Source organism: Hemitrygon akajei, chromosome 17 (assembly GCF_048418815.1).
Source record: "Hemitrygon akajei chromosome 17, sHemAka1.3, whole genome shotgun sequence".
Lineage (NCBI taxonomy): Eukaryota > Metazoa > Chordata > Chondrichthyes > Myliobatiformes > Dasyatidae > Hemitrygon > Hemitrygon akajei.
The window spans coordinates 16550074-16576950 of NC_133140.1; the positions used below are offsets into that span (position 1 = coordinate 16550074).

At 44.3% G+C, this 26877-nt stretch overlaps 1 protein-coding gene across 2 annotated transcripts in view; it reads left to right on the forward strand.

The window, feature by feature from the left end:
* The window catches only part of elmo3 (engulfment and cell motility 3), a 161715-nt gene that overhangs the window by 75039 nt on the left and 59799 nt on the right, over window positions 1-26877 (forward strand). For both annotated transcript variants that reach the window (XM_073069708.1, XM_073069709.1), the window contains exons 6-11: window positions 3273-3442; window positions 9923-10022; window positions 11825-11976; window positions 17974-18052; window positions 20475-20525; window positions 23793-23915. In XM_073069708.1, the coding sequence (XP_072925809.1) occupies window positions 3273-3442; window positions 9923-10022; window positions 11825-11976; window positions 17974-18052; window positions 20475-20525; window positions 23793-23915 (675 nt within the window). The remainder of the gene's footprint in view (window positions 1-3272; window positions 3443-9922; window positions 10023-11824; window positions 11977-17973; window positions 18053-20474; window positions 20526-23792; window positions 23916-26877) is intronic.

Sequence of the window (26877 nt, forward strand, 5' to 3'; positions counted from 1 at the left end):
TGCCCAGAGGAAGTGGTAGAGGCGGGCATGACTACAGCATTTAAAAGACATTTGGACAGGTATGTAGATTGGAAAGGTTTAGAATTTTAAAGGGATGTGGGGCAAATAAGGCTATCCTGGTCAAGTGGATGAGTTGGGCCAAGTGCCCTGTTTCTGTGCTGCATAAAGCAACACAAATAAATGGTGGAGGAACTCAGCAGGCCTGGCAGCATCTATGGAAAAGAGTTAACAGTCCAAGTTTCAGGCCGAGACCCTTCATCAGGACTGAAAAGAAAGGTTCTGTATAACTCTATGACTCTGACTCTAGAATTATTTTGTGTTTCTCATTACCTCTCTCTCCTCACATTTTGGTCATGTGAATGCTAGCACAGTGTAGTCTATAAGGTTAAGCTGATCTGTAAAAGTACATGCTGTGCAAAGAATCTGTCAAGCACCAGCTCAGAGCGAGGTCCCAGTAGTCTCGAGTGCGGCCCCTGGTGTACATCAGAAGTACTGCAGCGGTCCCAATTGGCAGGAAAAATCCCTTTTTATCATTATTATGCTTTTGATCATTGTGGTAGATTTATTGTCCATCTCTAAAGGGCAGGTCGAAAATGCTAAAAGGTTACTGCAGAAGGAAATATTAAACAATGAGATAAAACTCTGCAGAAAAGACAAAAATGAAAATGAAATGTTCCAATGAAAAAATGTTTTGAAGTATTTGTATTTTCTAAAGCACAAACGTCTGTGTTTTTTGATGTGCTTTGCAATAGAAATTTAAAACCCTGACTGATGTTGCGGGTGGGATATTGGGAGAGATTATTTTCTGCGTTATGGTTCGTCAGGACATTGAGTACGCTGATCAGCAGCTCCCAGCTCCCAGCGGCAGAACTTGTTGAAGGGGGACCACTTAACTACTGGAAGGATAAATTGAAAGGGCTAGGGAAATGAGGGGGGGGGGGGGGGGGGGGGGTGTGTGTGTGTGTGTGTGTGTGTGTGTGTGTGTGTGTGTGTGTGTGTGTGTGTGTGTGTGTGTGTGTGTGTGTGTGTGTGTGTGTGTGTGTGTGTGTGTGTGTGTGTGTGTGTGTGTGTGTGTGTGTGTGTGTGTTTTCTCCAGCCAAAAAGATATGTCAAGAGTTGGTCAATGGCTCCCTTGTCCTCCTTTACCATTCCATAAGATCATAGCCACTCTGTAAACTCAGCATCATTTTCCTGTTCTAACTCCTTATCACTCGATTCCCCGCAATCTCCTAGATAGATAATTCCAAAGAATCATTGTACCTTGAAATTTAACCATGGATGATCAGCCATATTTAAATTCCAATATAGTAAATAGTTATTGCTGTGGGACTCACATTTTTAGAAGTATGACCAGGTCCTACCACTGAAAGAGCTTTGAAGCTATACACGACCGTCTGCACTCTCCTGAAGCAGGCTTGTCTGCTCCTGATGGATTTGCAGGGTTTAGGAATCTCACTGGTTCATTCACAGGGTGTGGATGTCACAGGAAATAGCATCATTTATTGTTAACCCTGATTGATTAAGGGCAGGAGACTGGGTGGAAATGAATGGCTAAAAGATTATCAGGAAAGGTAAAATTTAAAGATGCAATAAATCTCATCAGAAATACAGGTTGTAAGAGTTCCTATTGAATTTTAGAGAAGTTTCAAGTTATGAAGATGACTGTTAGTTGTATAGAAAGTGAGTCTGTAGGAAATAAGCTGGCAGATGAATAAAATGAGTATCTTGCATCTTTGTTTTAAACCATGGAAGATGAAAACACCTCAGAAATACTTGTCCATTGGGAATGTTATTATTTGCATATTTTGTCTTTTGCATGATTGTCTTTGTTATTTAGTTTCTCAAATTCTATTGTTCCTTTATTTTCCTGTAAATGTCTCCAAGAAAATGAATCTCAAGGTAGTACATGACATACGAGTACATACTTCAATAATATATTTACTTTGAACTTTGAATTGGGAGTGAGGGAGGAAGAAACTCTGGGAAAATTACTAAAAATGCCAGGGTCGCTGTACAGTGCAAATTATTAAAGTGTATACAAGCAAGTCTCTGAGACCTTATAGAAACAATTGGTGAGATACTGGGTAAGTCGGTTTTAATTTTCCTAAATCATCTAGATTTTGGGGAAAGTTCAATGAAATTGGGAAATATTAAATGTAATTCCTTTATCCAAAAAAATTGAGGGAGGCAGAAAGCAAGTACCCATGGGCCAGCTGGCTTGACCATCTGTCAGTGAGAAAATGTTAGATGTTATGGCTGTGAAATTAGAAAAATTCAAGGTCAAAGTCAGTGCGATTTTGTGAAAGGGGAATGACATTTGAAGAATTTGAAAGAACTCTAATAAAGAATCATGTGTTGTGTATAAAGAGGATCCTGTGAATGCGCTAAGATTTGCAGAGAAGTGTCGATAAAAGTTATTATGGAAAGTGAAAACAAGTGCTGCAGCAAGTAACCAAGTAGTGTGGTGAAACACTGGCTCAATAACTGGGAACGAGGTACGCAGGTCCACTGGGAGGATCTAGAACTGTGAGCTTCTGAGGATCCTCGTGACTGCATATACAATAATGTATATTGCAGTGCAAATTGATGCAAAAGCAGTGAGGTAATGCTGAGTGATGGTGAGACCACACCTCCAGTAATGGCCTCTTGTTCAAGGAAGGATGGTGAGGGAGGGGTCTGCACAGGGGCTTTTGCCAGAGTGAGGTCATGGAGATCTGGAATTAGTGGAGTGCAGAGATCTCCAAGGGTTTGGGTGCTGGAGGGGATTACAGGAAAAGTGAGGATGAATCCAGTGGAGTATTCGAAAACAAGGTTAAGATTGTATTCCAGCAATCACTTAAAGTCATGTGATGTGCAAACAGTCCCTGCAACCATTAATCCAACACGATTCCTATTTTATTCCCCTCAATTCCCCCCAGACTCTTATTAGGGCAATTTACAGTGTCCAAGTAACCTCCTACCCAGATGTCCTTGGGATGTGGGAGGAAATCCACACAGACAGCAGCTGAGGTCAGAACTGAATCTAGGTTGCTAGCATTGTGAGGCACTGGTTTGGCCCCATGTGCTGTTCTGCCTTCATTGAGACAGAACAAGCAAGGAAGCCAATGCAGGCGAGCAAGCACAAGGTTGGTGGGTGAGTAACCCCCTGCAAGCCATTCAAATAAATCTCGGATCTACCTTCCCCAGACCAAATTTCTATTTCTACAGCCTCCTTGTTGTTCAGCAGTGTCTCTACTCCTCTGACTACTGGCTTGTCTCCTTTCTGGTTCCAGAGCCGAGAGGCAGAGAATCTCTACACCGGCATCCAGAGTGGAAACTACGACGTTCGCTTTGAGTCGCTGAAGGGGCTGGCTGTTCTCTCCAAGGACATCACCTTTGCCCAGGAGTTCATTAGTAGGGATGGGATCGCTGTGCTGGTCCGCATTGTGGAGAACGGCAATGAGTGAGTAGATGACTGGCCGATGCACACTCAATCCATACCCTGAAGCTTTCTGTCCGATACCCGGACACCCAGCACTGGGAGCCTTGGGCATTGAAACTCCAATAACGTTGACCCTGAGGTCCCAAGAGGTGAAGGTCTCGCTGCCCACAAACAGATACCCCAAAGACAAGGCACCAACTGGCCCTAATAAAATCACAGCCAGTTCACTGATCCCAACATAACTTTCACCCTAAGGCTCTGAAATTTGCTAACCTGTCCCCAACAAGCAATAAGACTAAACATAATCCGAAACATAGGGGCAAACTTTACAATAACTTAGATGATCCACTTCAGCATAGTGGTCACAACCTCCAAAACCAGTTTACTCAAGAATCAAGTGTAGCACAGTAGTGTAGTGGTTAGCATAAAGCTTTTTGGTGCTGGTGACGAGGGTTCAATCCCCCCCCGCTGCCTGGAAGGAGTTTGTGTGTTTTCCCTGTGACCGCGTACGATTCCCTCGGGTGCTCTGGTTTCTTCCTACAGTCCAAAGATGTACCAGTTAATTGGACATTGTAGATTGTCCTGTCATAGGATTAAATTGTGGAATTGTGGCTCAAAGGGCCTATTCCACACTGTATCTCAATAAATAAACAAACTTTACTTGCCATATACTTCTATATGTATTAGAATTTGCTGTGATGTTGAAGCAATGTGCAACAAAACAACAGTCAACAATTACAAGGACAAAGAATTACTTTTAAAAAAACCTGAAGGTTAAAGTACAGATTTGGAATAAAATGTCTATAAATACATAAATACTCGCATGCATTTACAAAGTTAACGTCATTATAAAAAGTGTTTTAAAGTGTCTATGGTGCAGTGCAGTGATGAGATAATAGAGGGAGGTGGGAGGTTGATGAGAATAGTTGATCAGACTAACTGCCTGAAGAAACTTTAAAGATGGTATAAAGTTCTTGTTTTAGTAGCCCTACAGTGCTTTCCAGACAGCAGCTTTTGGAAAAGGCAGTTTACAGAATGGACAGTGTCCACAATGATTTATTACCTAGAAACATAGAAAACTTACAGCACAATATAGGTCCTTCGGCCCACAATGCTGTGCCAAACATGTACTTACTTTAGAAATTATCTCAGGTTACCCATAGCCCTCTATTATTCTAAGCTCCATGTACCTATCCAGGAGTCTCTTAAAAGACCCTATCGTATCCGCCACCATCACCGTTGCTGGCAGACCATTCCACCCACTCACCACTCTCTGAGTAAAAAAAACTTTCCCCTGACATCTCCTCTGTACCTACTTCCAAGCACCTTAAAACTCTGCCCTCTTGTGTTAGCCATTTCAGCCCTGGGAAAAACCCTCTGACTATCCACACAATCAATTCCTGTCATCATCTTATACACCTCTATCAGGTCACCTCTCATCCTCCATTGCTCCAAGGGAAAAAGGCCAAGTCCACTCAACCTATTCTCGTAAGGCATGCTCCCCAATCCAGGCAACATCCTTGTAAATCTCCTCTGCACCCTTTCTATGGCTTCCACATCCTTCCTGTAGTGAGGCGACCAGAACTGAGCAGAGTACTCCAAGTGGGGTCTGACCAGGGTCCTATATAGCTGCAACATTACCTCTTGGCTCTTAAACTCAATCCCATGGTTGATGAAAGTCAGTGCACCGTATGCATTCTTAACCAGAGTCAACCTGCACAGCAGCTTTGAGCGTCCTATGGACTCGGACCCCAAGATCCTTCTGATCCTCCACACTGCGAAGAGTCTTACCATTAATACTATATTCTGCCATCATATTTGACCTACTAAAATGAACCATCTCACACTTAACTGGGTTGAACTCTATCTGCCACTTCTCAGCCCAGTTTTGCATCCTATTGATGTCCCGCTGTAACCTCTGACAGCCCTCCACACTATCCACAACCTTTGTGTCATCAGAAAATTTACTAACCCATCCCTCCACTTCCTCATCCAGGTCTTTTATAAAAAATCATGAAGGGGTCCCAGAACAGATCCATGAGACACACCACTAGTCACCAACTTCCATTCAGAATATGACCTGTCTACAACCACTCTTTGCCTTCCGTAGGCAAGCTAATTCTGGATCCACAAAGCAAGGTCCCCTTGGATCCCATGCCTCCTTACTTTCTCAATAAGCCTTGCATGGGTTACCTTATCAATTGCTATGTTGAAATCCATATATACTACATCTACTGCTCTATCTTCATCAACGGGTTTAGTCATATCCTCAAAAAATTCAATCAAGCTTGTAAGGCACAACCTGCCTTTTACAAAGCCATGCTGACTATTCCTAATAATATTATACCTCTCCCAATGTTATTAAATCCTGCCTCTCAGGATCTTTTCCATCAACTGAAGTAAGACTGACTGGTCTATAATTTCCTGGACTATCTCTACTCACTTTCTTCAATAAGGGAACAACAGCTGCAACCCTCCAGTCCTTCGGACCCTCTCCCATCCCCATTGATGATGCAAGGATCATCGCCAGAGGCTCAGCAATCTCCTCACTCACCTCCCACAGTAGTCTGGGGTATATCTCATCTGGTCCCAGTGTCTTATCCAACTTGATGCTTTCCAAAAGCTCCAGCACAACCTCTTTCTTAATGTCTATACATTCAAGCTTTTCAGTCCACTGTAAGTCATCCCAACAATCACCAAAGTCTTTTTCCGTAGTAAATACTGAAGCAAAGCATTCAATAAGTATCTCTGCTATCTCCTTCGGTTCCATACACTCTTTTCCACTGTCACACTTGATTGGTCCTATTCTCTCACATCTTATCCGCTTGCTCTTCACAGACTTGTAGAATGCCTTGGAGTTTTCCTTAATCCTGCTCACCAAGGTCTTCTCATGGCCCATTCTAGCTCTCTTAATTTCATTCTTAAACTCCTTCCTGCTAGCCTTATAATTTTCTAAATCTCTATCATTACCTAGTTTTTTGAATCTTTCATAAGCTTTTCTTTTCTTCTTGACTCAATTTTCAACTGTACTGCTGAAGAGCTTCATCTTGAAATGTCAGCTGTACTCTTTTTCCATTGATGCTGCCTGGCCTGCTGAGTTCCTCCAGCATTTTGTGTGTGTTGCTTGGATTTCCAGCATCCACAGATTTTCTCTTGATAGCTTTTTCTTGAATGTTTGGCTGTTTATGAGCCAAATTGCCAGCTAGGTGGAAGGTATGCAAGGAGTCAGCCAGTTTCGAGCCGGGGACCACTCGCCCTGAAGTCCTGTGGGGAAGCCACAACACCCTGGTCGGCCAATTCTAGTGAAACATGTTAAAAGGAATTCATGAAATCTTCGTCACCTTTTTTTTTGTCCTGGACACATACATGTCTTGCAGTGATGACTTTATTAGCTGACCTGACAGTTCACTGTAGTTTTTATATATTGTGAGAGGATGCCGCACCAAACCAGACAGTAATGGCTGATGCTCTTGATGATGGCAGTGTGGAACTGCACCAGTAGGTTCTGAGGAATTTTACCAACTCTGCATGAAGTACATCCTCTGTGACAGAGTTGTAATTCTCCTACATGATGTCCTGTGAAATAACAATGTCCAGGAAGCTGAATATTGAAACAATGCTAATGTTGATAATGAGTGGCTGGAGAGGAGACCATTTCTCCTTGAGGCAACATGTATTTCCCCCTCCAAATTTGTAAACATGACTGCTGCTTCAGCTGGTTTTTTTTTGAAGAGACCAATGTTTAGCCTGATCTCTCTGGTGTACATAAATGTGAGTGGAAGTGAGTGAAGACATGGATCAGGTCAATGTGGCTCAAGGCTGACCCTTATACAATCGAGTTTTATCTACTACCAGCATGGAAGAGAAGATGAAAAGAAGGCATGTTTATACAGCGCTGGGTGCAACCATCCATCCCTGTGTTAACTGTGCTGGAGTTGGGGGACAGTCTATGTGAGTGGGGGTGGGGGAGCAATGGGGCTTACTTTGCTGTAGTTGTTTCTTTGTGTGTTGTGGTCTGTGTTCTTCTGCTGGCTACAGTGGACAGACTAGGTTGCTGCGGCGACGCTTGCGGACTGCCCCCAGTTGTCTTGGTTGTAACACAGACAAAATATTTCACTATATGCTAACATGTGCACAAGATAAATGAACCTGAACATGATCGTCCTAGCAATGAATGTTCTGCACTGGTAAGGAACAGGTGATAAACGGATCAGGAGCCATGTTGAATATTGGGCGCAGGTGTGAAACATTTCTGACCTCACGGCGATGACTAGCGGGTTATGAGCTGCATCATTTATGATCTTATTGAGTTGGAATTGGAAATGGTTTGTTGTTGCTTTATTACCGAGATGCAGTAAAAAGCATGTCGTTTTTACTGTTCATACAGATCAAATAATTGCACAGTGCATCGAGGACTGAGGGCACAGCCTCAGAATTCAAGGACGTCCCTTTAGAAAACAGATGAGGAGGAATTTCTGTAGCCGGGGTTGGTGAATCTGGAGGCAAAGTCATTTACAAGCAGATGTTGATAGGTACTTGATTAGTAAGGGTATCAAAGGTCATCAGGTATATTTAAGGCAGAGGTTGATAGATTCTTCATTGGTCAGGAAATGGGTGGAGCGGAAAATTGGATCAGCCATGATGAAATGGCGGAGCAAACTCAGTGGGCCAAATGATCTGGTTCTGCTCCTATATCTTATGGTCTGATGCTTACGAGGAGAAAGAAGGCAGGAGAATGGGGTTAAGAGGGATAATAAATCAGCCATGATGGAATGGCAGAGCAGACTCAATGGGGCAAATAGCCAAATTCTGTTCCTGTGTCCTTTGGTGTACATGCTAAAGCAGTAACAGAATGCAGCATAAAGTGTAACAGCAATGGAGTGCACTGCAGGGAGACAGTCAGCTGCAAGATCATAACCAGATGCAGTTTCTTAGCAAAACGTACTCAGTGGTGTAGTCATACCGCACAGAACTAGATCCTTCAGCCAAACTCATCCACACCCACCAAGTTGTCTACCTGAGCTCATCCGTTGGCTCGTATCACTCTGTATAACTGTCGAAATGTCTTTGTTATTGTATTTGCAACCACCACTTCCTCTGGCAGCTTTTTCACCTTCAGTTCAAAATAAATGTATTATCAAAGAACATGTCACCATTTACTACTCTGAGATTCATTTTCTTGTGGGCATTCACAGTAGATGCAAATAAATATATTGGTGGTCGCTCATCGTATTGGATGATGACAGAGGAAACCTGTGCAGGAGAGTTTTTAAAGTGGAAAAACTTCCATTCTCTCACCCTCAGAGGTCTGGGTCCAGTGGTACGATCAAACTTCACAAACAGACCTCTTCCTTGGTAACAGTGGATGACCACGACATCTTCTGTGCCTCGTTATGCTCTTCACTCTCCATGGAGCGTTGCAGTTTCGCCTTCCTGGCCATTGGATCTCACTGTAGATCTCATCCACCCTGTCCACCAGATCTGACTTCAAATGCTAGGACAGGCAAGTCCCTATCTCATGGGGTATGAGGCCTCACCTGGTTTAGCCTGCCTGTCGAAGCGGTGTTACTGCTGTCCCAAGCAAACAGCTACTTGGAGTCACAGGTGAGAGCTGAGTCTCCAGTGGGGACTAAAAGCAGTCGCAATATTACTAAAACTGTAGTGTTCAGGGATGTTGGCCAGCAGGTTTAGGAAAGAGCTGTGAGCTGCCCCGGAATGGACGTGACAAGCCCCTTCGCCGGAGGTGATACCCCTCCCTATCACCCCATACACCACTACAGAATTAGTGAACAACTACACTCAAACAAAGAGAAAAAACGTTGCCCTCGGGTCCCTTCTAAATCTTCTCCCCTCTCCCCTTAAATCTATGCCCTCTAGTTTTCATCTCCCCTACCCTAGGGAAAACACTGTCACCATTCATTTTATCCATGATTTTATAAACCTCTATTACTTAGGGGTGGGGGGGGTGGGGAGTCCCATCTATCCCATCTCTTCCTATCACTCAAGCCTTCCAGTCCCAGTAACTACATTGTGAATCCTTTCTGACATCCTTCCTGTAGCTATGTGATCAGAACTGTGCACGGTAACCACTGCCTCACGTCTTCAGTATCCCAGGTTGAATCCTGACCCTGAACACTGTCTGCGTGGAGTTTGCACGTTCTTGCTGTGACTTCATGGATATTGTCCAGATGCTCCAGTTCCTCCCACATTCCCAAAGCTTTGTGGATTGGGAGGTGAAATGATGCCAGATGTTGCCCCCATTGTGTGTGTGTGTGTGGTAGAATCTGGGGGAGAGCTGGGGTTCATGAAAATGTGATATTAATGTATGGTGAGTATAAGTAAGTCTTTGATCGGTGTAGGCTCGGTGGGCTGAGGGCCTGTTCCTGTGATGCATTCCAGTCTTCCAAGGACCCTCCACTCCTTCTACCCCTTCATCATTTGCTCACATGCACATGCAGCAGTTTTCAAAGAGGTTCTCTGATGTCTTCCTGTGTCTTTCAGCACTGGTGAGAGCTTGGCCCACACTCTGAACGCATTCATAGAGTTAATGGAACACGGCGTCGTCTCCTGGGAAACACTCACCCCCGTTTTCATTAAGAAGGTAACCACCCGGTTTAAAAGCCAAAGAACTGCAGATGGTGGAAGTCTGAAATAAAAATAGAAAAAAAACTAGAAACACTCAGCAAGCCATTCAAAATCAAAGTTGAGATTATTGTCATCTGCACAAGTCTGTGTGCGCACAGGCATAATGAGAAACTTGCAGCAGCTGCAGAGGCAAATAACACACCCTAAACACGATTTCCATCATCTGCAGGATCGCCGAACATTCACAAGGAAAACACATAAATTATACACAAATTTTATAAGAAAGAAAACAAAAAGAGGTCTATTTTAGTGCAAAGTGATCAAAGCAGTCGCAATATTACTAAAACTGTAGTGTTCAGGGATGTTGGCCAGCAGGTTTAGGAAAGATTCACATTTATTTGTCACACGCACATTGAAGCAGAGTGAAATATGTCATTTGCATGAACAACGCATACAACCTAAGGATGTGCTGGGGGCAGCCCACAAATGTTGCATTCTGGTGCCAAAGTGACATTCCCACAATGCTCAGCAGGACAACACAGAATAGAGTGAGCAACAACAGCAAAACAAGCCGTGTTCCTTCCTCCCTCCCGCCCACACACATATATAGATCTCTAACCCCAGAACAGTCTTCAGTCTCCAGCCTCCAACCTCCAGCGGACTCAGGCCTGCAGACACAACCTCAATGCATTCATAAAAATTCACAGACTATGCTCCAGCCAACGGACCTCAACTTCCAGACCCCATTTCAAATCTGGGGCCTTGTTCCCAGGACACACTGATCAGCAAACACTAGGCCTCTGACTTGGAACTCATCAGTGAACTGAATGGTTAACGGGAAGTAGTATTGTGATCCTGGTGGGAGCCTGGCAGCATTGGTGGAGAGAAACAGAATTAATGTTTCCAGTCACCCAGCTTCCTGTGAGATGTGGGTGTCACTGGGTTCTGTTGCCTCTAGTCACTTGGCCTCTGGGACCACACTTCATTAGGTTAGGTGTTGGATGTCAGATGAGTGATTGAGCAGTGCCATTCCTCATGGTATACATACAGAGATCCACTTTATACAGTGGATAACCCCTGGTCATCTCTCTACCTGATCTGACGATAAGGTATTATAATACTGTCTTTGCTGAGTAGGAGGTCCTCACTCTGAACTGTGGACTTCCTTGCCCTGGATAGATTAGAACACGTACAGAGTGTGGTAATGTGAGGTGATGGGGTGGCATCATATTCCCAAAGGGCAAATGGAGAACATAGGTTTAATTAGTCAGGGAGTACCCAAGACAAAAGCTATCCCCTTGCCAAATGTGGAGGGTGGTCAGGGTTAGAGGTTAGTGTCTTGAGTATCATTCAGATCTGACTGTCAGCCACAGCACTACAGTGATGTGTTCTGTCTGGTTCTGCAAGCATGGCAGTCAGTGGGGAAAATGGACTGTGCCCATGGTTCAGTAAGGGGCTCTGTGGAGCATGATGACCGAGGAAGGAAAGAATGACCTCAGTATTGGCGGGAAGATGACCTCCGCAGCTGAGGAAGCTAGACAGACGGTCCTGCATCGTCCCTGGGCTGGAATTATTTGGTGGGTCAGTGGTGGGGGAACTATACACCCAGTATTTAAACTGTGCCGTTTCTACCTTTGGAGAATTTGGTGCTGAAATCTGAAGGAGCTGCAGCTCAGGTATTCTAGTTTCACAGGAAGAAGAATATAATAATTCTTATAGCTGAAGTAAAAAAGATTGAACAACCAGTGTGGGGGTGGGGGAGCACTGCTGCATGTAACCTTTCACCTTTAGCCACTGACCTTACTTGTACCTGTTTAGATTGCAGGCTTTGTGAACAAGTCTGCCATGGACGCATCAATCCAGCAGTTGTCCCTGGCCTGCCTGGAGAGTATGGTGCTCAGCAGCAGTTACCTGTTCCAGCTGGTGAAGAACGAGGTGACCCTGGACAGGCTGATCTCGCACCTACAAGTGTAAGTGGCAGTCATAACAAATCAGCGGTCTGCCCACTCCCGGAAACTCCACATTGCTTCCCAAGCAGGAGATGACTGACTCTGGCACAAGATCCAGTTTCCTGGCAATGGCAAGGACAGCTATGGATGGGGGCCTTCCAGCTATTGGCCATGGTAGTTGCTGGTTCTGTAGCAATGGTGGTAGTTCTGCAATAAGCTTTTGGAAATGGCTGTCAGGTACTTTATTAGCTGCAGAGGAGAGAAAAATATAGAATGTAGGGCAGGACAGTACAGGAACAAGCCCTTCAGCCCACCATGATGTGCTGTCTAATTAAGCTATGAATTAGAGCAACGCACACAAAACTGGAGGAACTCAGCAGGCCAGGCGGTATCTATGGAGGGGAGTAAACAGTCAACATTTCAGATTGAGACCACTTTGGCACGAAACATCAACTGTATGTTTCCCTCCATAGATGCTGCCTGACTTGCCGAGTTCCTCCAACATTTTGTGCGTGAATGTGTGTTGCTCTGAATTTCCAGCATCAGCCTAACATCTTGTGTTTAAACTAGTAGCCTAATGCCTTTCTAAACTAATTCCTTCTGCCAACACAATCCCTCCATTCTTTGCACATTCCTCTGCCTATCTAAAAGCTTCTTAAAAACCTGTATTGTACTTGCCTTCACTATGTGCACAGCAGAACAATCCTAGTACCCAACACTTTCTCTGTTTGAAAACAAACATGCCCTAAATACCTCTTAGAACTTAAATATACCCTAAATGAACACCCTCTAGGGGCTTCCCTTCCTCCACCATCAACTCTGCTCTCAAACGCACCTCTCCCATTTTATGCACATCTGCTCTCACCCCATCCTCCTGCCACCCCACTCGGGATAGGGTTCCCCTTGTCCTCACCTACCACCCCACCAGCCTCCGTATCCAACATATAATTCTCTGTAACTTCCGCCATCTCCAATGAGATCCCACCACCAAGCACATCTTTCCCTCCTCCCCACTTTCTGCTTTCCACAGGGATCACTCCGTAAGCGACTCCCTTGTCCATTCGTTCCCTCATCCCTTCCCACCAATCTCCCTCCTGGCACTTAACCTTGTAAGCGGAACAAGTGCTATACCTGCCCTTACACTTCCTCCCTCACCACCATTCAGGGCCCCAGACAGTCCTTCCAGGTGAGGCGACACTTCACCTGTGAGTCAGCTGGTGTGGTATACTGTGTTTGGTGCTCCCTGTGTGGCCTTTTATTATATTGGTGAGACCCGACACAGACTGGGAGACCGGTTCGCTGAACACCTACGCTCTGTCCGCCAGAGAAAGCAGGATCTCCCAGTGGCCACACATTTTAATTCCATGTGTCATTCCCATTCTGATATGTCTATCCATGGCCTCCTCTACTGTCAAGATGAAGCCACACTCAGGTTGGAGGAACAACACCTTATATTCCGTCTGGGTAGCCTCCAACCTGATGGCATGAACATTGATTTCTCTAACTTCTGTTAATGCCCCACCTCCCTTTCTTACCCCATCCCTTATTTATTTATTATCCCCCCTTTTGTTTTCTCTTTTTTCTCTCTCTGCCCCTCTCACAATCTTGCCTGCTCTTCATCTCCCTCTGCTGCTCCCCTCCCCCTTTCTTTCTCCCATTATCCCATATAACCAGATAACAGTTACAGCATGGAAACAGGCCATCTCAGCCCTTCTAGTCCATGCTGACGCTTACACTCACCTAGTCCCACCGGCCTGCACTCAGCCCATAACCCTCCATTCCTTTCCTGTCTATATACCTATCCAATTTTACTTTAAATGACAATACCGAACCTGCCTCAACCACTTCTACTGGAAGCTCATTCCACACAGCTACCACTCTCAGAGTAAAGAAATTCCCCCTTATGTTACCCTTAAACTTTTGCCCCCTAACTCTCAAATCATGTCCTCTTGTTTGAATCTCCCCTACTCTCAATGGAAAAAGCCTCTCCATGTCAACTCTATCTATCCCCCTCATAATTTTAAATACCTCTATCAAGTCCCCCCTCAATCTTCTATGCTCCTAAGAATAAAGACCTAACTTGTTCAACCTTTCCCTTTAACTTAGGTGCTGAAACCCAGGTAACATTCTAGTAAATCTTCTTTGTGATCTCTCTATTTTGTTGACATCTTTCCTATAATTCGGTGACCAGAACTGTACACAATACTCCAAATTCGGCCTTACCAATGCCTCGTACAATTTTATCATTACATCTCAACTCCTATACTCAATGCTCTGATTTATAAAGGCCAGCATACCAAAAAGCTTTCTTCACCACCCTATCCACCTTCAGAGAACCATACACTATTATTCCTAGATCACTCTGTTCTACTGCATTCTTCAATGCCCTACCATTTACCATGTATGTCCTATTTGGATTATTCCTACCAAAACATAGCAACTCACACTTATCAGCATTAAACTCCATCTGCCATCTTTCAGCCCACTCTTCTAACTGGCCTAAATCTCTCTGCAAGCTTTGAAAACCTACTTCATTATCCACAACGCCTCCTACCTTAGTATCATCTGCATACTTACTAATCCAATTTACCACCCCATCATCCAGATCATTAATGTATATGACAAACAATGTTGTTTGGACCCAATACAGATCCCAGAGGCACCCCACTAGTCACTGGCCTCCAACCTGACAAACAGTTATCCACCACTATTCTCTGGCATCTCCCATCTAGCCACTGTTGAATCCATTTTACTACTTCAATATTAATGCCTAATGATTGAACCTTCCTAACTAACCTTCCATGCAGAACCTTGTCAAAGGCCTTACTAAAGTCCATTTAGACAACATCCACTGCTTTACCCTCATCAGCTTTCCTCGTAAACTCTTCAAAAAATTTAGTAAGATTTGTCAAACATGACCTTCCACGCACAAATCCATGCTGACTATTCCTAATCAGACCCTGTCTATCCAGATAATTATATATACCATCTCTAAGAATACTTTCCATTAATTTACCCACCACTGATGTCAAACTGACAGGTCTATATTTGCTAGGTTTACTCTTAGAACACTTTTTAAACAATGGAACCACATGAGCAATATGCCAATCCTCCCCGTTTCTAATGACATTTGAAATATTTCTGTCAGAGCCCCTGCTATTTCTACACCAACTTCCTTCAAGGTCCTAGGGAATATCCTGTTAGGACCTGGAGATTTATCCGCTTTTATATTCCTTAAAAGCACCAGTACTTCCTCCTCTTTAAGGGGCCAATTTGATCCCTCACTATCCTTTTGCTATTAATATAACTGTAGAAACCCTTTGGATTTATTTTCACCTTACTTGCCAAAGCAACCTCGTATCTTCTTTTAGCTTTTCTAATTTCTTTCTTAAGATTCTTTTTACATTCTTTATATTTCTCGAGCACCTCATTTACTCCACGCTGCCTATATTTATTGAAGATCTCTCTCTTTTTCTGAACCAAATTTCCAATATCTCTTGAAAACCATGGCTTTCTCAAACTTTTAACCTTTCCTTTCAACCTAACAGGAACATAAAGATATGGTATCCTCAAAATTTCACCTTTAAATGACCTCCATTTCTCTATTACATCCTTCCCATAGAACAAATTGTCCCAATCCACTCCTTCTAAATCCTTTCACATCTCCTCAAAGTTAGCCTTTCTCCAATCAAAAATCTCAACCCTGGGTCCAGTCCTATCCTTCTCCATAATTATATTGAAACTAATGGTATTGTGATCACTGGACCCGAAGTGCTCCCCAACACATACCTCTGTCACCTGACCTATTTCATTCCCTAACAGAAGATCCAACACTGCCCCTTCTCTAGTTAGTACCTCTATGTATTGCTACAGAAAACTATCCTGCAGACATTTTACAAACTCCAAACCATCCAGCCCTTTTACAGAATGGGCTTCCCAGTCTATGTGTGGAAAATTAAAATCTCCCACAATCACAACCTTGTGCTTACCATGATCCTTTCCCTTCTCCAGCTCTGTATCCCTTTTGCCAATCAACTTTCCAGCTCTTAGCTTTATCCCTCCCCCTCCTGTCTTCTATCATTTCGCATTTCCCCCTCCCCCTCCCACTTTCAAATCTCTTACTATCTTTTCTTTCAGTTAGTCCTGACGAAGGGTCTTGGCCCGAAACATCAACTGGACTTCTTCCTATAGATGCTGCCTGGCCTGCTGCGTTTTGTGTGTGTTGCCCTCCAGTAGTGGACATTTCCTGGGAGAAAAGGATACCTGCTGTCTACTCAGCCTTTTCTTGTAACACCTGTCCTCTAATCCGGGCAGCATCCTCTCCAAAGCATGTCCTTCCTGTTACAGGGGTGACCAGAATTCAATGCAGTTCTCCAGGTGTGGCCTAACCAGACTTTTGTAAAGCTGCAGCTTAACTTTCTGACTCTTGAACTCAGTGCCTCGACCAATAAAGGCAAGCACGTCGTACATCACATTTACCCCCCCCCCCTCAACTTGTGCAGCCTCTTCTGGGGGGCCTGCCTTCAACCCAGAGAAAGAAGGCCATAGCACTGGTAAGGTCAACAAGGTGTGCTCGATCTGAGGATTGTCTGAATAAACATCTTTGGATGACCACTCTCCTTCCAAAGCTCCTGCAGCCTTATTGTGTTCCGGAGTCAGCCTTACCCCTCAGCTGAGGGGCTCCCAGTGATGCTCCTGAAGGTGAAGATCACTCCCTCCTTCCATAACCTGACGGCCCTCCTCTTTCCCTGTCTCCCATGGTCCACTCTCCTCACCTAACAAATTCCTTCTTCTTTCACCCTTTTCCACCTATCACCTCCTAGCTCACTTCATCCCCTCCCCCACCCACTCACCATCCCCCCTCACCGGGTCGCACCTATCACTTGGAGCTTGTATCCTGTCCCCTCTTCCCCCCCCCCCCCCCCAGCTTATTCTTACTCAGGCTTCTTCCTCTTCCTTTCCAATCCTGACAAAGGGCCTCATCCTGAAATGTTCCTCTCCATAGATGCAGCCCAACCTGCTGAGTTCCCCCAGTGTTTTGTGTGTCTGGCTCTGGATTTCCAGCATCTGTAGAATCTCTTGTATTTATAAAAAAGAACTCCTTTCTCTCTTCCTGTTACATTGCATAGTATTGTGCAGTAGTCCTCATTCACACCATGTTCTCTTTAATGGACCATGCTCTACCCGATTGTCGTCTGGATGTGCTGCTTTAATCATTTACCAGCACAAGTACTGGAGGCTGAGTTTTTTTTCCTCTTTCCATTTCTCTGTCCTTCCTGTGCATTGATCTGAGAACCACCTTATCCAGCTTCCACCTGGAATTACTCTGAGCTGTGAGTTCTGGAAGAGATTTCTCAGGGAGCAGGAGAGAAGCCCCTGTAATTCTGGGACTCTGCTTCCCAGACACTGATTAAAAGAATTAATGTTGAGACCAGTTGAGTCATTTTTAGATCAGGGTGGGCTTCATCTCAGCCTCCAACTCACCGTGGGTAGTTTACACAATTCAGAAATGAATCACTTGCCATGACTGGGAATCAGAATCTACATGCTCAAGCCATATCCCACCAGGATTGCAAGATGTTATGTGTCTCCAGGACTGTAGATGGCAGTGCAATCCACTTTAGTGCATACGGCCCTCCAGTCCAAGGCTATGCTGAATATATCTCACCTGCCTTCATTAATTCCACATCACTCTACGCTTTGCTCATTCAGTATCCGACCAGCTGCCTCTTAACAGTTGTTACTGTTCCCACCTCCTCTGGAGGATCCTTCAAGACACCATCTCCTTAGTGTGGAAAAATGTATTCATTTGGATCCCCTTTAAACTTCCTCCCTCATGTTTAAACCTATGTCCAATAGTTTTAGACATGCTGAAGCTTGCTTGCAGTAGTCGATGAGGTTTGCTGTCTCCATGCCTTGGGTGTCTGCTTGCTGAGTGCTGGTCTTGTCTCTCCACTCTTTAACGGAGAGCTCAGCTCTGCTCCCTAGCTGAGAGCCATCTTCTCTTTCTCCTTGCAGAACGAACCAGATGATCCAGACTAAGGCAATGGCACTGATCATAGCCCTGCTCCTGAGCTCCAACGAGGAAGAGAGGAAGGTACTATTTTAATCTGTCATGTTGGAAATGGCTCTGAACAACAGGACACGATGTCACTCATGGGCTCGGTGGTACGAGTGTGGACTAGCTCTGCACTGCAACCAATGTCAATCTGGTGTGCTGGCTTTGCTTGGGAAACCTTTACACTACAACAATGTGCAAAAGTTCATGAAAAGCTTTTGTTTGCATTCCATCTAGACACATCAAACCATATATAAACATATTGAGGTAGTACAAAAGGAAAAAGAAACATAATGGAGAATAGAGAATAGTATTACAGAGATTGTGTAAGACAAACGAAGTACAAGGGACACAATGAGGTAGATTGGGAGACAAAGAATTCATATGTTCAGCCCATTCAAAGTTTGATAACAGCAGGATAGAAGCTGTCCTTCAGTCTGGTAGTACATTCTTTTAAACTTTTGTAACTTCTGCCCAGTGGAAGGGTGTTGCAGGGAATTAGGTAAACGGGTCAGAAGATACCAACTGTGGGTACATTTTTAACCGTTTATCAATGTAACAAAACCAAACACTAAAACATTCAAGCTATATAGATACTTATCTAAGTGTGTGCAGCACACTATCAAAGTTTCTGTGATACATAGTCTGTGGTGACCCAGAGAAAGCGAAATTCACAGATGTGCTACATTTATACGCTAGTGGTACTTTGATACCAGAAATAGCCAATGGAAGGGCTGCAGCATTCTTCAAACAGACTAATCGATAACTAACACAGCAGCAGTGGCTTTTGACTTGCAGATAGTGTTAACCTTTCACACTATAGAGGGGGTGAGGAGTTATCAGCAGGACGGGAGGCTGGTTTTTGTCTTCACAACTCTCTATAGTTCCTTATGGTTTTGGGCGGTGCAGCTGCCGGACCATGGTGTGATGCAGCCGGATAGGATGTTTTCTGTGGTGCATCAATAAAGATTGGTGAGGGTCATCAGGGTCATGCTGAATTTCCATGGCCTTCTGAGGAAGTAGAGGGTTGGTTTGCATTCTTGGTGATAGAGCCCATGTGGCTGGATCGGAACAACTTGTTGATGTTTACACGCAGGAACTTGGAAGTTCCCTCTACCTGAGCTTCTTTGGCACAGATACCAACCTATACTCTGTCCTACTTCCTGAAGTCAATGACCATCTCTGTTGTTCTGTTTAGGGAGCAGTTGCTGTCTTGACTCCATGCCACTAGGCTTTCTATCTTCATCCCCTATTCAGACTGCTGCACCATCTTCTTCACATCCATCATGATCCCCCAATGATTTAGATTTCGATTCAGATTCATTTATCACATGTGCATCAAAACATACAGTGAAATTTCCATTAGCAACCAATACAAACTAAGGGTGTGTTGGGTGCAACCCACAAGTGTCACTATACGTTCCGGTGTCAGCATACACAATCTCAGCAGAACAGCACAGAATACAACAAGTAACAATACAAGGCACTTGCCTTCTTCTGACTCACCCACTCACACAGATAGTCCTCCAATTCCAGGACAGGCTTCTGGGTCACCAGATTCTGGGCTTTGGCCATCCCACCATTGAGTGGCCGAAGCCTAGAGACTGGTGACCCGGAGGCCTGACTCCCATCATTCTTCAGACTTTGATCTTTGGTGTTAAGCCCTGGAAGAGCCAAAGACAGGACTCTCAACTCCATGCTCACACACTGAGCACACCCACCTTCTTGATTGATCCCAGGACCCAACGACCTGGGACAGCCTGACATTCATTGATGTCCTTCATCGCCCATCTGGGTTGCCGGCCTTTGAGTGTAGAGCGGAGGCCTGACTTCCCACCCCTCTCTCTAAGCCCTAATCTGACTCTTAACTCCTCTCTGCCCCAAAAACCATCCTTTAGAACTTAAAAAGCAATGAAATCTGAGCCACAATCTTGACAGAGTCTGGGCCACAGCTGGGCACCATCTTGATAGAACTCCATCTTGACGGGAATTGCTCGTTGAAAAGTAGCGTTAAAGTTTGTTACCAAAGGGGTGTGTTATCAGATAGTCCCTTCGGAGATCGGGGCATAGGTGGAGTTGGGAGTAAGAGTCATTGTATGGTCTCAGATGGGAAGGAAGAGAGAAGCTGATCACACTCCCTGCCCAGCCACCTTGCTGAGCCATATGTATGGGCATGGTGGCTATTGGATGTCAGCACTATCCTGCCTTGTGTGGATCACTACTGAGAACAACTACCTGACTTCCAGTAGGAAAAGTAACGCTGGAGAGGTATGAAGGTACAGCAGAGGATGTGGAGTAACTGTAATTAATATTTGTTTGAAATTTATCTGTTATCCGTGCAGTATTAATAGTTTAATTCTTAACTTACCCAGACAATTCAAGTTATCTTTCAGCAATTTACCTTATGTTATCATTGGGCAGACCCTGAGCATTGTGAATTATTTTTCCTTCATTCTTTCAGGAAACAATGGAGTTTCTCAATAAAAGAAATCTGAGGCAATATGTTTTCAAGGTAAGGCACTTGACTTCATCAAAAATTGGCCAGCAGTTAGGAGATGTGGGATTGAATAAGTTCTAGTGAGAAAAGATGGGAATTGGAGGCACCCCGAGAGGGGTGGCGGGGGGGTTGGACAGCCCCTGAGAGGGGTGGCGGGGGTTGGGCGGGCCCCCGAGAGGGGTGGCGGGGTTAGACATGCTAATAGAGGAGTGATTGGGAACAAGTGCAGAGAGACAGAGGGATGTAAAATGAGGGTAGAAGCAAGAAGTAGTAAGGTGAAAAGTAAAAGTGGCAGGCAGGCAAATCTAGTGCAAAAAGCAAAATGAGCCACTTTTCAACATAATTTTATAAGGGCTAAGCGTGTTGTAAAAACAAGCCTGAAGGATTTGTGTGTCAATGCAAGGAGTATTCGTAACAAGGTGGATGAATTGAATGTGCAGATAGTTATTAATGAATATGATATAGTTGGGATCACAGAGACATGGCTCCAGGGTGACCAAGGATGGGAGCTCAAAATCCAGGGATATTCAATATTCAGGAGGGATAGACAGGAAAGAAAAGGAGGTGGGGTAGCATTGCTGGTTAGAGAGGAGATTAACGCAATAGAAAGGAAGGACATTAGCCTGGAGGATGTGGAATCAATATGGGTAGAGCTGCATAACACTAAGGGGCAGAAAACGCTGGTGGGAGTTGTGTACAGGCCACCTAACAGTAGTACTGAGGTTGGGGATGGCATTAAACAGGAAATTAGAAATGCGTGCAATAAAGGAACAGTAGTTATAATGGGTGACTTCAATCTATGTATAGATTGGGTGAACCAAATTGGTAAGGGTGCTAAGGAAGAGGATTTCTTGGAATGTATGCGAGATGGTTTTCTGAACCAACATGTCGAGGAACCAACTAGAGAGCAGGCCATTTTAGATTGTGTATTGAGCAATGAGGAAGGGTTAGTTAGCAATCTTGTCGTGCGAGGCCCCTTGGGTAAGAGTGACCATAATATGGTGGAATTCTTCATTAAGATGGAGAGTGACATAGTTAATTCAGAAACAAAGGTTCTGAACTTAAAGAAGGGTAACTTTGAAGGTATGAGACGTGAATTAGCTAAGATAGACTAGTAAATAATACTTAAAGGGTTGACGGTGGATATGCAATGGCAAGCATTTAAAGATCGCATGGATGAACTACAACAATTGTTCATCCCAGTTTGGCAAAAGAATAAACCAGGGAAGGTAGTGCACCCATGGCTGACAAGGGAAGTTAGGGATAGTATCAAGTCCAAAGAAGAAACATATAAATTAGCAAAAAAAAAAGCAGCACACCTGAGGACTGGGAGAAATTCAGAGACCAGCAGAGGAGGACAAAGGGCTTAATTAGGAAAGGGAAAAAAGATTATGAGAGAAAGGTGGCAGGGAACATAAAAACTGACTTTAAAAGCTTTTATAAATACGTGAAAAGAAAAAGATTGGTCAAGACAAATGTAGGTCCTTTACAGTCAGAAACAGGTGAATTGATCATAGGGAACAAAGACATGGCAGACCAATTGAATAACTACTTTGGTTCTGTCTTCACTAAGGAGGACATAAATAATCTTCCGGAAATAGTAAGGGACCAAGGGTCTAGTGAGATGGAGGAACTGAGGGAAATACATGTTAGTAGGGAAGTGGTGTTAGGTAAATTGAAGGGATTAAAGGCAGATAAATCCCCAGGGCCAATTAGTCTGCATCCCAGAGTGCTTAAGGAAGTAGCCCAAGAAATAGTGGATGCATTAGTGATAATTTTTCAAAACTCCTTAGATTCTGGATTAGTTCCTGAGGATTGAAGGGTGGCTAATGTAACCCCACTTTTTAAAAAAGGAGGGAGAGAGAAACCGGGGAATTATAGACTGGTTAGTCTGACATTGGTGGTGGGGAAAATGCTAGAGTCGGTTATCAAAGATGTGATAACAGCACATTTGGAAAGAGGTGAAATCATCGGACAAAGTCAGCATGGATTTGTGAAAGGAAAATCATGTCTGACGAATCTTACAGAATTTTTTGAAGATATAACTAGTAGAGTGGATAGGGGAGAGCCAGTGGATGTGGTATATTTAGATTTTTAAAAGGCTTTTGACAAGGTCCCACACAAGAGATTAGTGTGCAAACTTAAAGCACATGATATTGGGGGTATGGTATTGATGTGGATAGAGAATTGGTTGGCAGACAGGAAGCAAAGAGTGGGAGTAAATGGGACCTTTTCAGAATGGCAGGCAGTGACTAGTGGGGTACCGCAAGGCTCAGTGCTGGGACCCCAGTTGTTTACAATATATATTAATGATTTAGACGAGGGAATTAAATGCAGCATCTCCAAGTTTGCGGATGATACGAAGCTGGGCGGCGGTGTTAGCTGTGAGGAGGATGCTAAGAGGATGCAGGGTGACTTGGATAGGTTAGGTGAGTGGGCAAATTCATGGCAGATGCAATTTAATGTGGATAAATGTGAGGTTATCCACTTTGGTTGCAAGAACAGGAAAACAGATTATTATCTGAACAGTGGCTGATTAGGAAAAGGGGAGATGCAACGAGACCTGGGTGTCATTGAAGGTGGGCATGCAGGTACAACAGGTGGTGAAAAAGGCGAATGGTATGTTGGCATTCATAGCAAAAGGATTTGAGTACAGGAGCAGGGAGGTTCTACTGCAGTTGTACAAGGCCTTGGTGAGACCGCACCTAGAATATTTTGTGCAGTTTTGGTCCCCTAATCTGAGGAAAGGCATTCTTGCCATAGAGGGAGTACAGAGAATGTTCACCAGATTGATTCCTGGGATGGCAGGACTTTCATATGAAGAAAGACTGGATCGACTAGGCTTATACTCACTGGAATTTAGAAGATTGAGGGGGGATCTTATTGAAACGTATAAAATTCTAAAGGGATTGGACAGGCTAGATGCAGGAAGATTGTTTCCGATGTTGGGGAAGTCCAGAACGAGGGGTCACAGTTTAAGGATAAAGGGGAAGCCTTTTAGGACCGAGATTAGGAAAAACTTCTTCACACAAAGAGTGGTGAATCTGTGGAATTCTCTGCCACAGGAAACAGTTGAGGCCGGTTCATTGGCTATATTTAAGAGGAAGTTAGATATGGTCCTTGTGGCTAAAAGGATCAGGGGGTTTGGAGAGAAAGCAGGTACAGGGTTCTGAGTTGGATGATCAGCCATGATCATACTGAATGGCAGTGCAGGCTCAAAGGGCCGAATGGCCTACTCCTGCACCTATTTTCTATGTTTCTATTTGCTATGTTTGTTTCTAGAACATTATCCTGAGTTCTTCCACAATGAGAGATGAGATGGCCCACTACCTGTATGTCCTGCAGTCTGTTTCCCTCAACCTCTTGGAGCCCAGGATGAGAATTCCAATGGACCCCTACAATCAGGTAAACCAGTACCTTCCTGGGACTGAGAAGCTAGTGACTGAGATGAAGATCTCTTGGCTGTGGTGTGAAAGTCGCAGGATGGTGTTTGCAGAAAGGGCACAAGCCATTCAACCCCACGGATTTATGACACGGACACTTGTCACTGCCCGTAGCCTTAGCCCCATCAGCTTATTCACAGTTTCATCGAGATAAGCAGCATGGAGCATGGAAGTAAGTCCTTCAGCCCATACACCTTTCCATCTGAATGTCTTTAAGCATTGTAATTGCACCTCCCTTTACCACTTCTGGTGGCTTGTTCCATGTAGGCACCAAGTGACTTGTGGAGAAACTTGCCCCTTGCCCTTGCCTTAAACCTGGCCTCCTTCCCCTCCAGTTTTAGACACCCCTACCCTCAGACAATCACTGGAACTATCTGTGACCCTAATAATTTTATAACTCATTAAGCTCAGATTCAGATTTATTTATCACATGTTCAGTGAAACGTAGTGAAATGCGTCATTACGTTAGCAGGGATGTGCTGGGGGCTGCTCGATAGTGTCACCACACACTCTGGCTCACCTTGTGACCTCCTTAACTCTGTGGAAAACACCCCCTACCTATCCAGCCTCCCCTGTTAACTCAAATCATCTAGTTCAGTCAGCATTACTGTAAACCCTCTCTAGCTTAACCACATTTGCCCTCTAGTGTATTGACCAGAAATGCAGAGTTACCCCAAGTGCAGCCTAACTGGAGACTTGTACAAATATTTCCACTTCCTTTTCTTTGACTGACTGATTTGCTTCCCATCCTGTAGTGTGCGCTGTTTGCATCGTCCACTCATTGATCACATCTCACAGTCTCCTCGCATTTTGGATAAATTTTGTGCCTGTCAAAGACACAATGTAAACTCTCAACAGCAAAGACTGATTTGCAAAGCATAGACTGAGGAAGGTTAGTGAAGGTAGTCAGAGTTGTTATCAGCAAGTGAATTGTGATGGATGTTTGTCTGAATGCACTTGGAGTAGAGTGATCAGTGCGAAAACTATTGGCAGGTTAATGGTGGAAGTGTGTGTCAGTGAGAAGTGGCTTGGGATTGGTGACCTGCAAGGCTCAGCTCAGTCTGCACCAACATGGCTTCACTTGCAAACTTGCTCTCTGGAGCAGCAGTCAGTGCACCCCTCTTTATGAGGGTGTATACCCCTCATAAAGGGTATGTAAATATGGAATAACAGAGTGCCATGTGGGTGGCGAGAAGTGTGGAAATGTGAAAACCGTAATAGAAACATTTGTGAAGGACTGAGAGTCATTGAATGGTTTATTGTATATAATTTTATTTTTAAATAAAGTATATTTTGTTTAAACAAAAGCAGTCAGTGCAGTGATGGCCAGTTGGAGTTTGGTTCTCACCACTCTGTAAGGAGTTTGTATGTTCTCGCTGTAACTGCGTGGATTTCCTCCAGGTGCTCCAGTTTCACTCCAAGTTCCAAAGATGCACGGGTTAGGGTTAATAAATTGTGGGAATGTCACGTTGGTGGCAGAAGCGCTGCAACATTTGTGGGCTGCCCTGGCACAATCCTTGCTGAATGGATGTAATGCAAAGGACCCATCCAAGTTCAACTTTATTGTTCTGGGCATACTTACTCAGGGTACAAATTCCATGATAACTAGCCTTCTGCAGTAGTAGCACAGTACATTACAAACATGTCGAGCGTAAACGATACCTAACTCACATGACAAAATAAACCTAATAATAGTGCATCCGTTATAAGTATCACAAATGGCATAGTCACAGAGGGTGAGGGGGCTGTTTTTCTACTGTGACTTCTTGTGTATCTGCTTTCTGTCACTGATCTCTCCTGTCATTGGTGTTTCTGTGTCAATTTGTAAATTGACTCCATTACCCCAAATGGGTCACGTGCATCTCCCAGTGGCAGGACTGTGTTCGGGGCATGGAGAGGTCATGCTAAGGTATCCGGGTGCTCATTGTTTCCCACTGATCAATGAAAGTTCTGTGGCAAACCCAGAGATTTCCTAAGCACCTGGGGAAAACTGTCTGAGTTCCTTCTCCACAGTTCTGTATGGAAGAGATTTCCTCTAATCTTTTCTGCCAGTACTTTCTCACCTCATAACTTCTTATTCACCCAATCCAGACTTCTTTTTGTATATGAGAGCTCAAGAAAATAGAAGCAGGTGTAGGCCACTCAGCCCTTCGAGCCTGTCCCAGTACAAACATGGCTGATCTTTTCTCATTCTGTTCTCAGCCAGTCCCTATCAGTTCCGTGATCTTTCAAAAATGTCATCCTCTGGTCAATCGATCAGAGGTCTGGAGGTGGTTGTCCAAAGACCGAAGCCCAGAGAGAGGAACGGGGCTTGTTTTGTTGCTTGTGTTCTGTTTTATCATGTTCTGTGTTGTTCTGCCATGCAACGTGTGCATTGCTATGTTGGTGCTCGAATGTGTGGTGACTCTTGGACTGCTCTCAGAACATCCTTAGGTGTGTTAGTTGTTAATGCGATCGACACATTTCACTGTATGTTTTGATGTACATTTTTAAGATAATTGGCAAAAGAGCAAGAGAGAAGAGATGTGGAGAACTCTTTATAAGAGCACAGGGTTGCTTTATTTGGAAGTTGTAATCATAGAGTTGTACTGCACAGAAATAGGCCTCTCTGCCCACCACGTGTATACTAACCACTTTATCGATCTACTCTATTCCCATTCGCCCTTATTAGGATTGTATTTGACTATGGCTTGCCTAATGAAGTGTCTGCCGTAAACACAATAGCTGATCTGATTTCACTTCCACAAGCTTCCAGGGCAGTGAATACCACAGATTCACCAACCTCTGAGATGAGGTTCTATGTAAACGTGTTCATTATTCATTAACTCTTCCTTTACGCTCTTCTCTTCCCAGCCATGCCCCTCATCCTTCATGCCTAAAGCACTCCTCTTCTATAGCCCCTTCGCCCATCTGTGGTGCTGTCA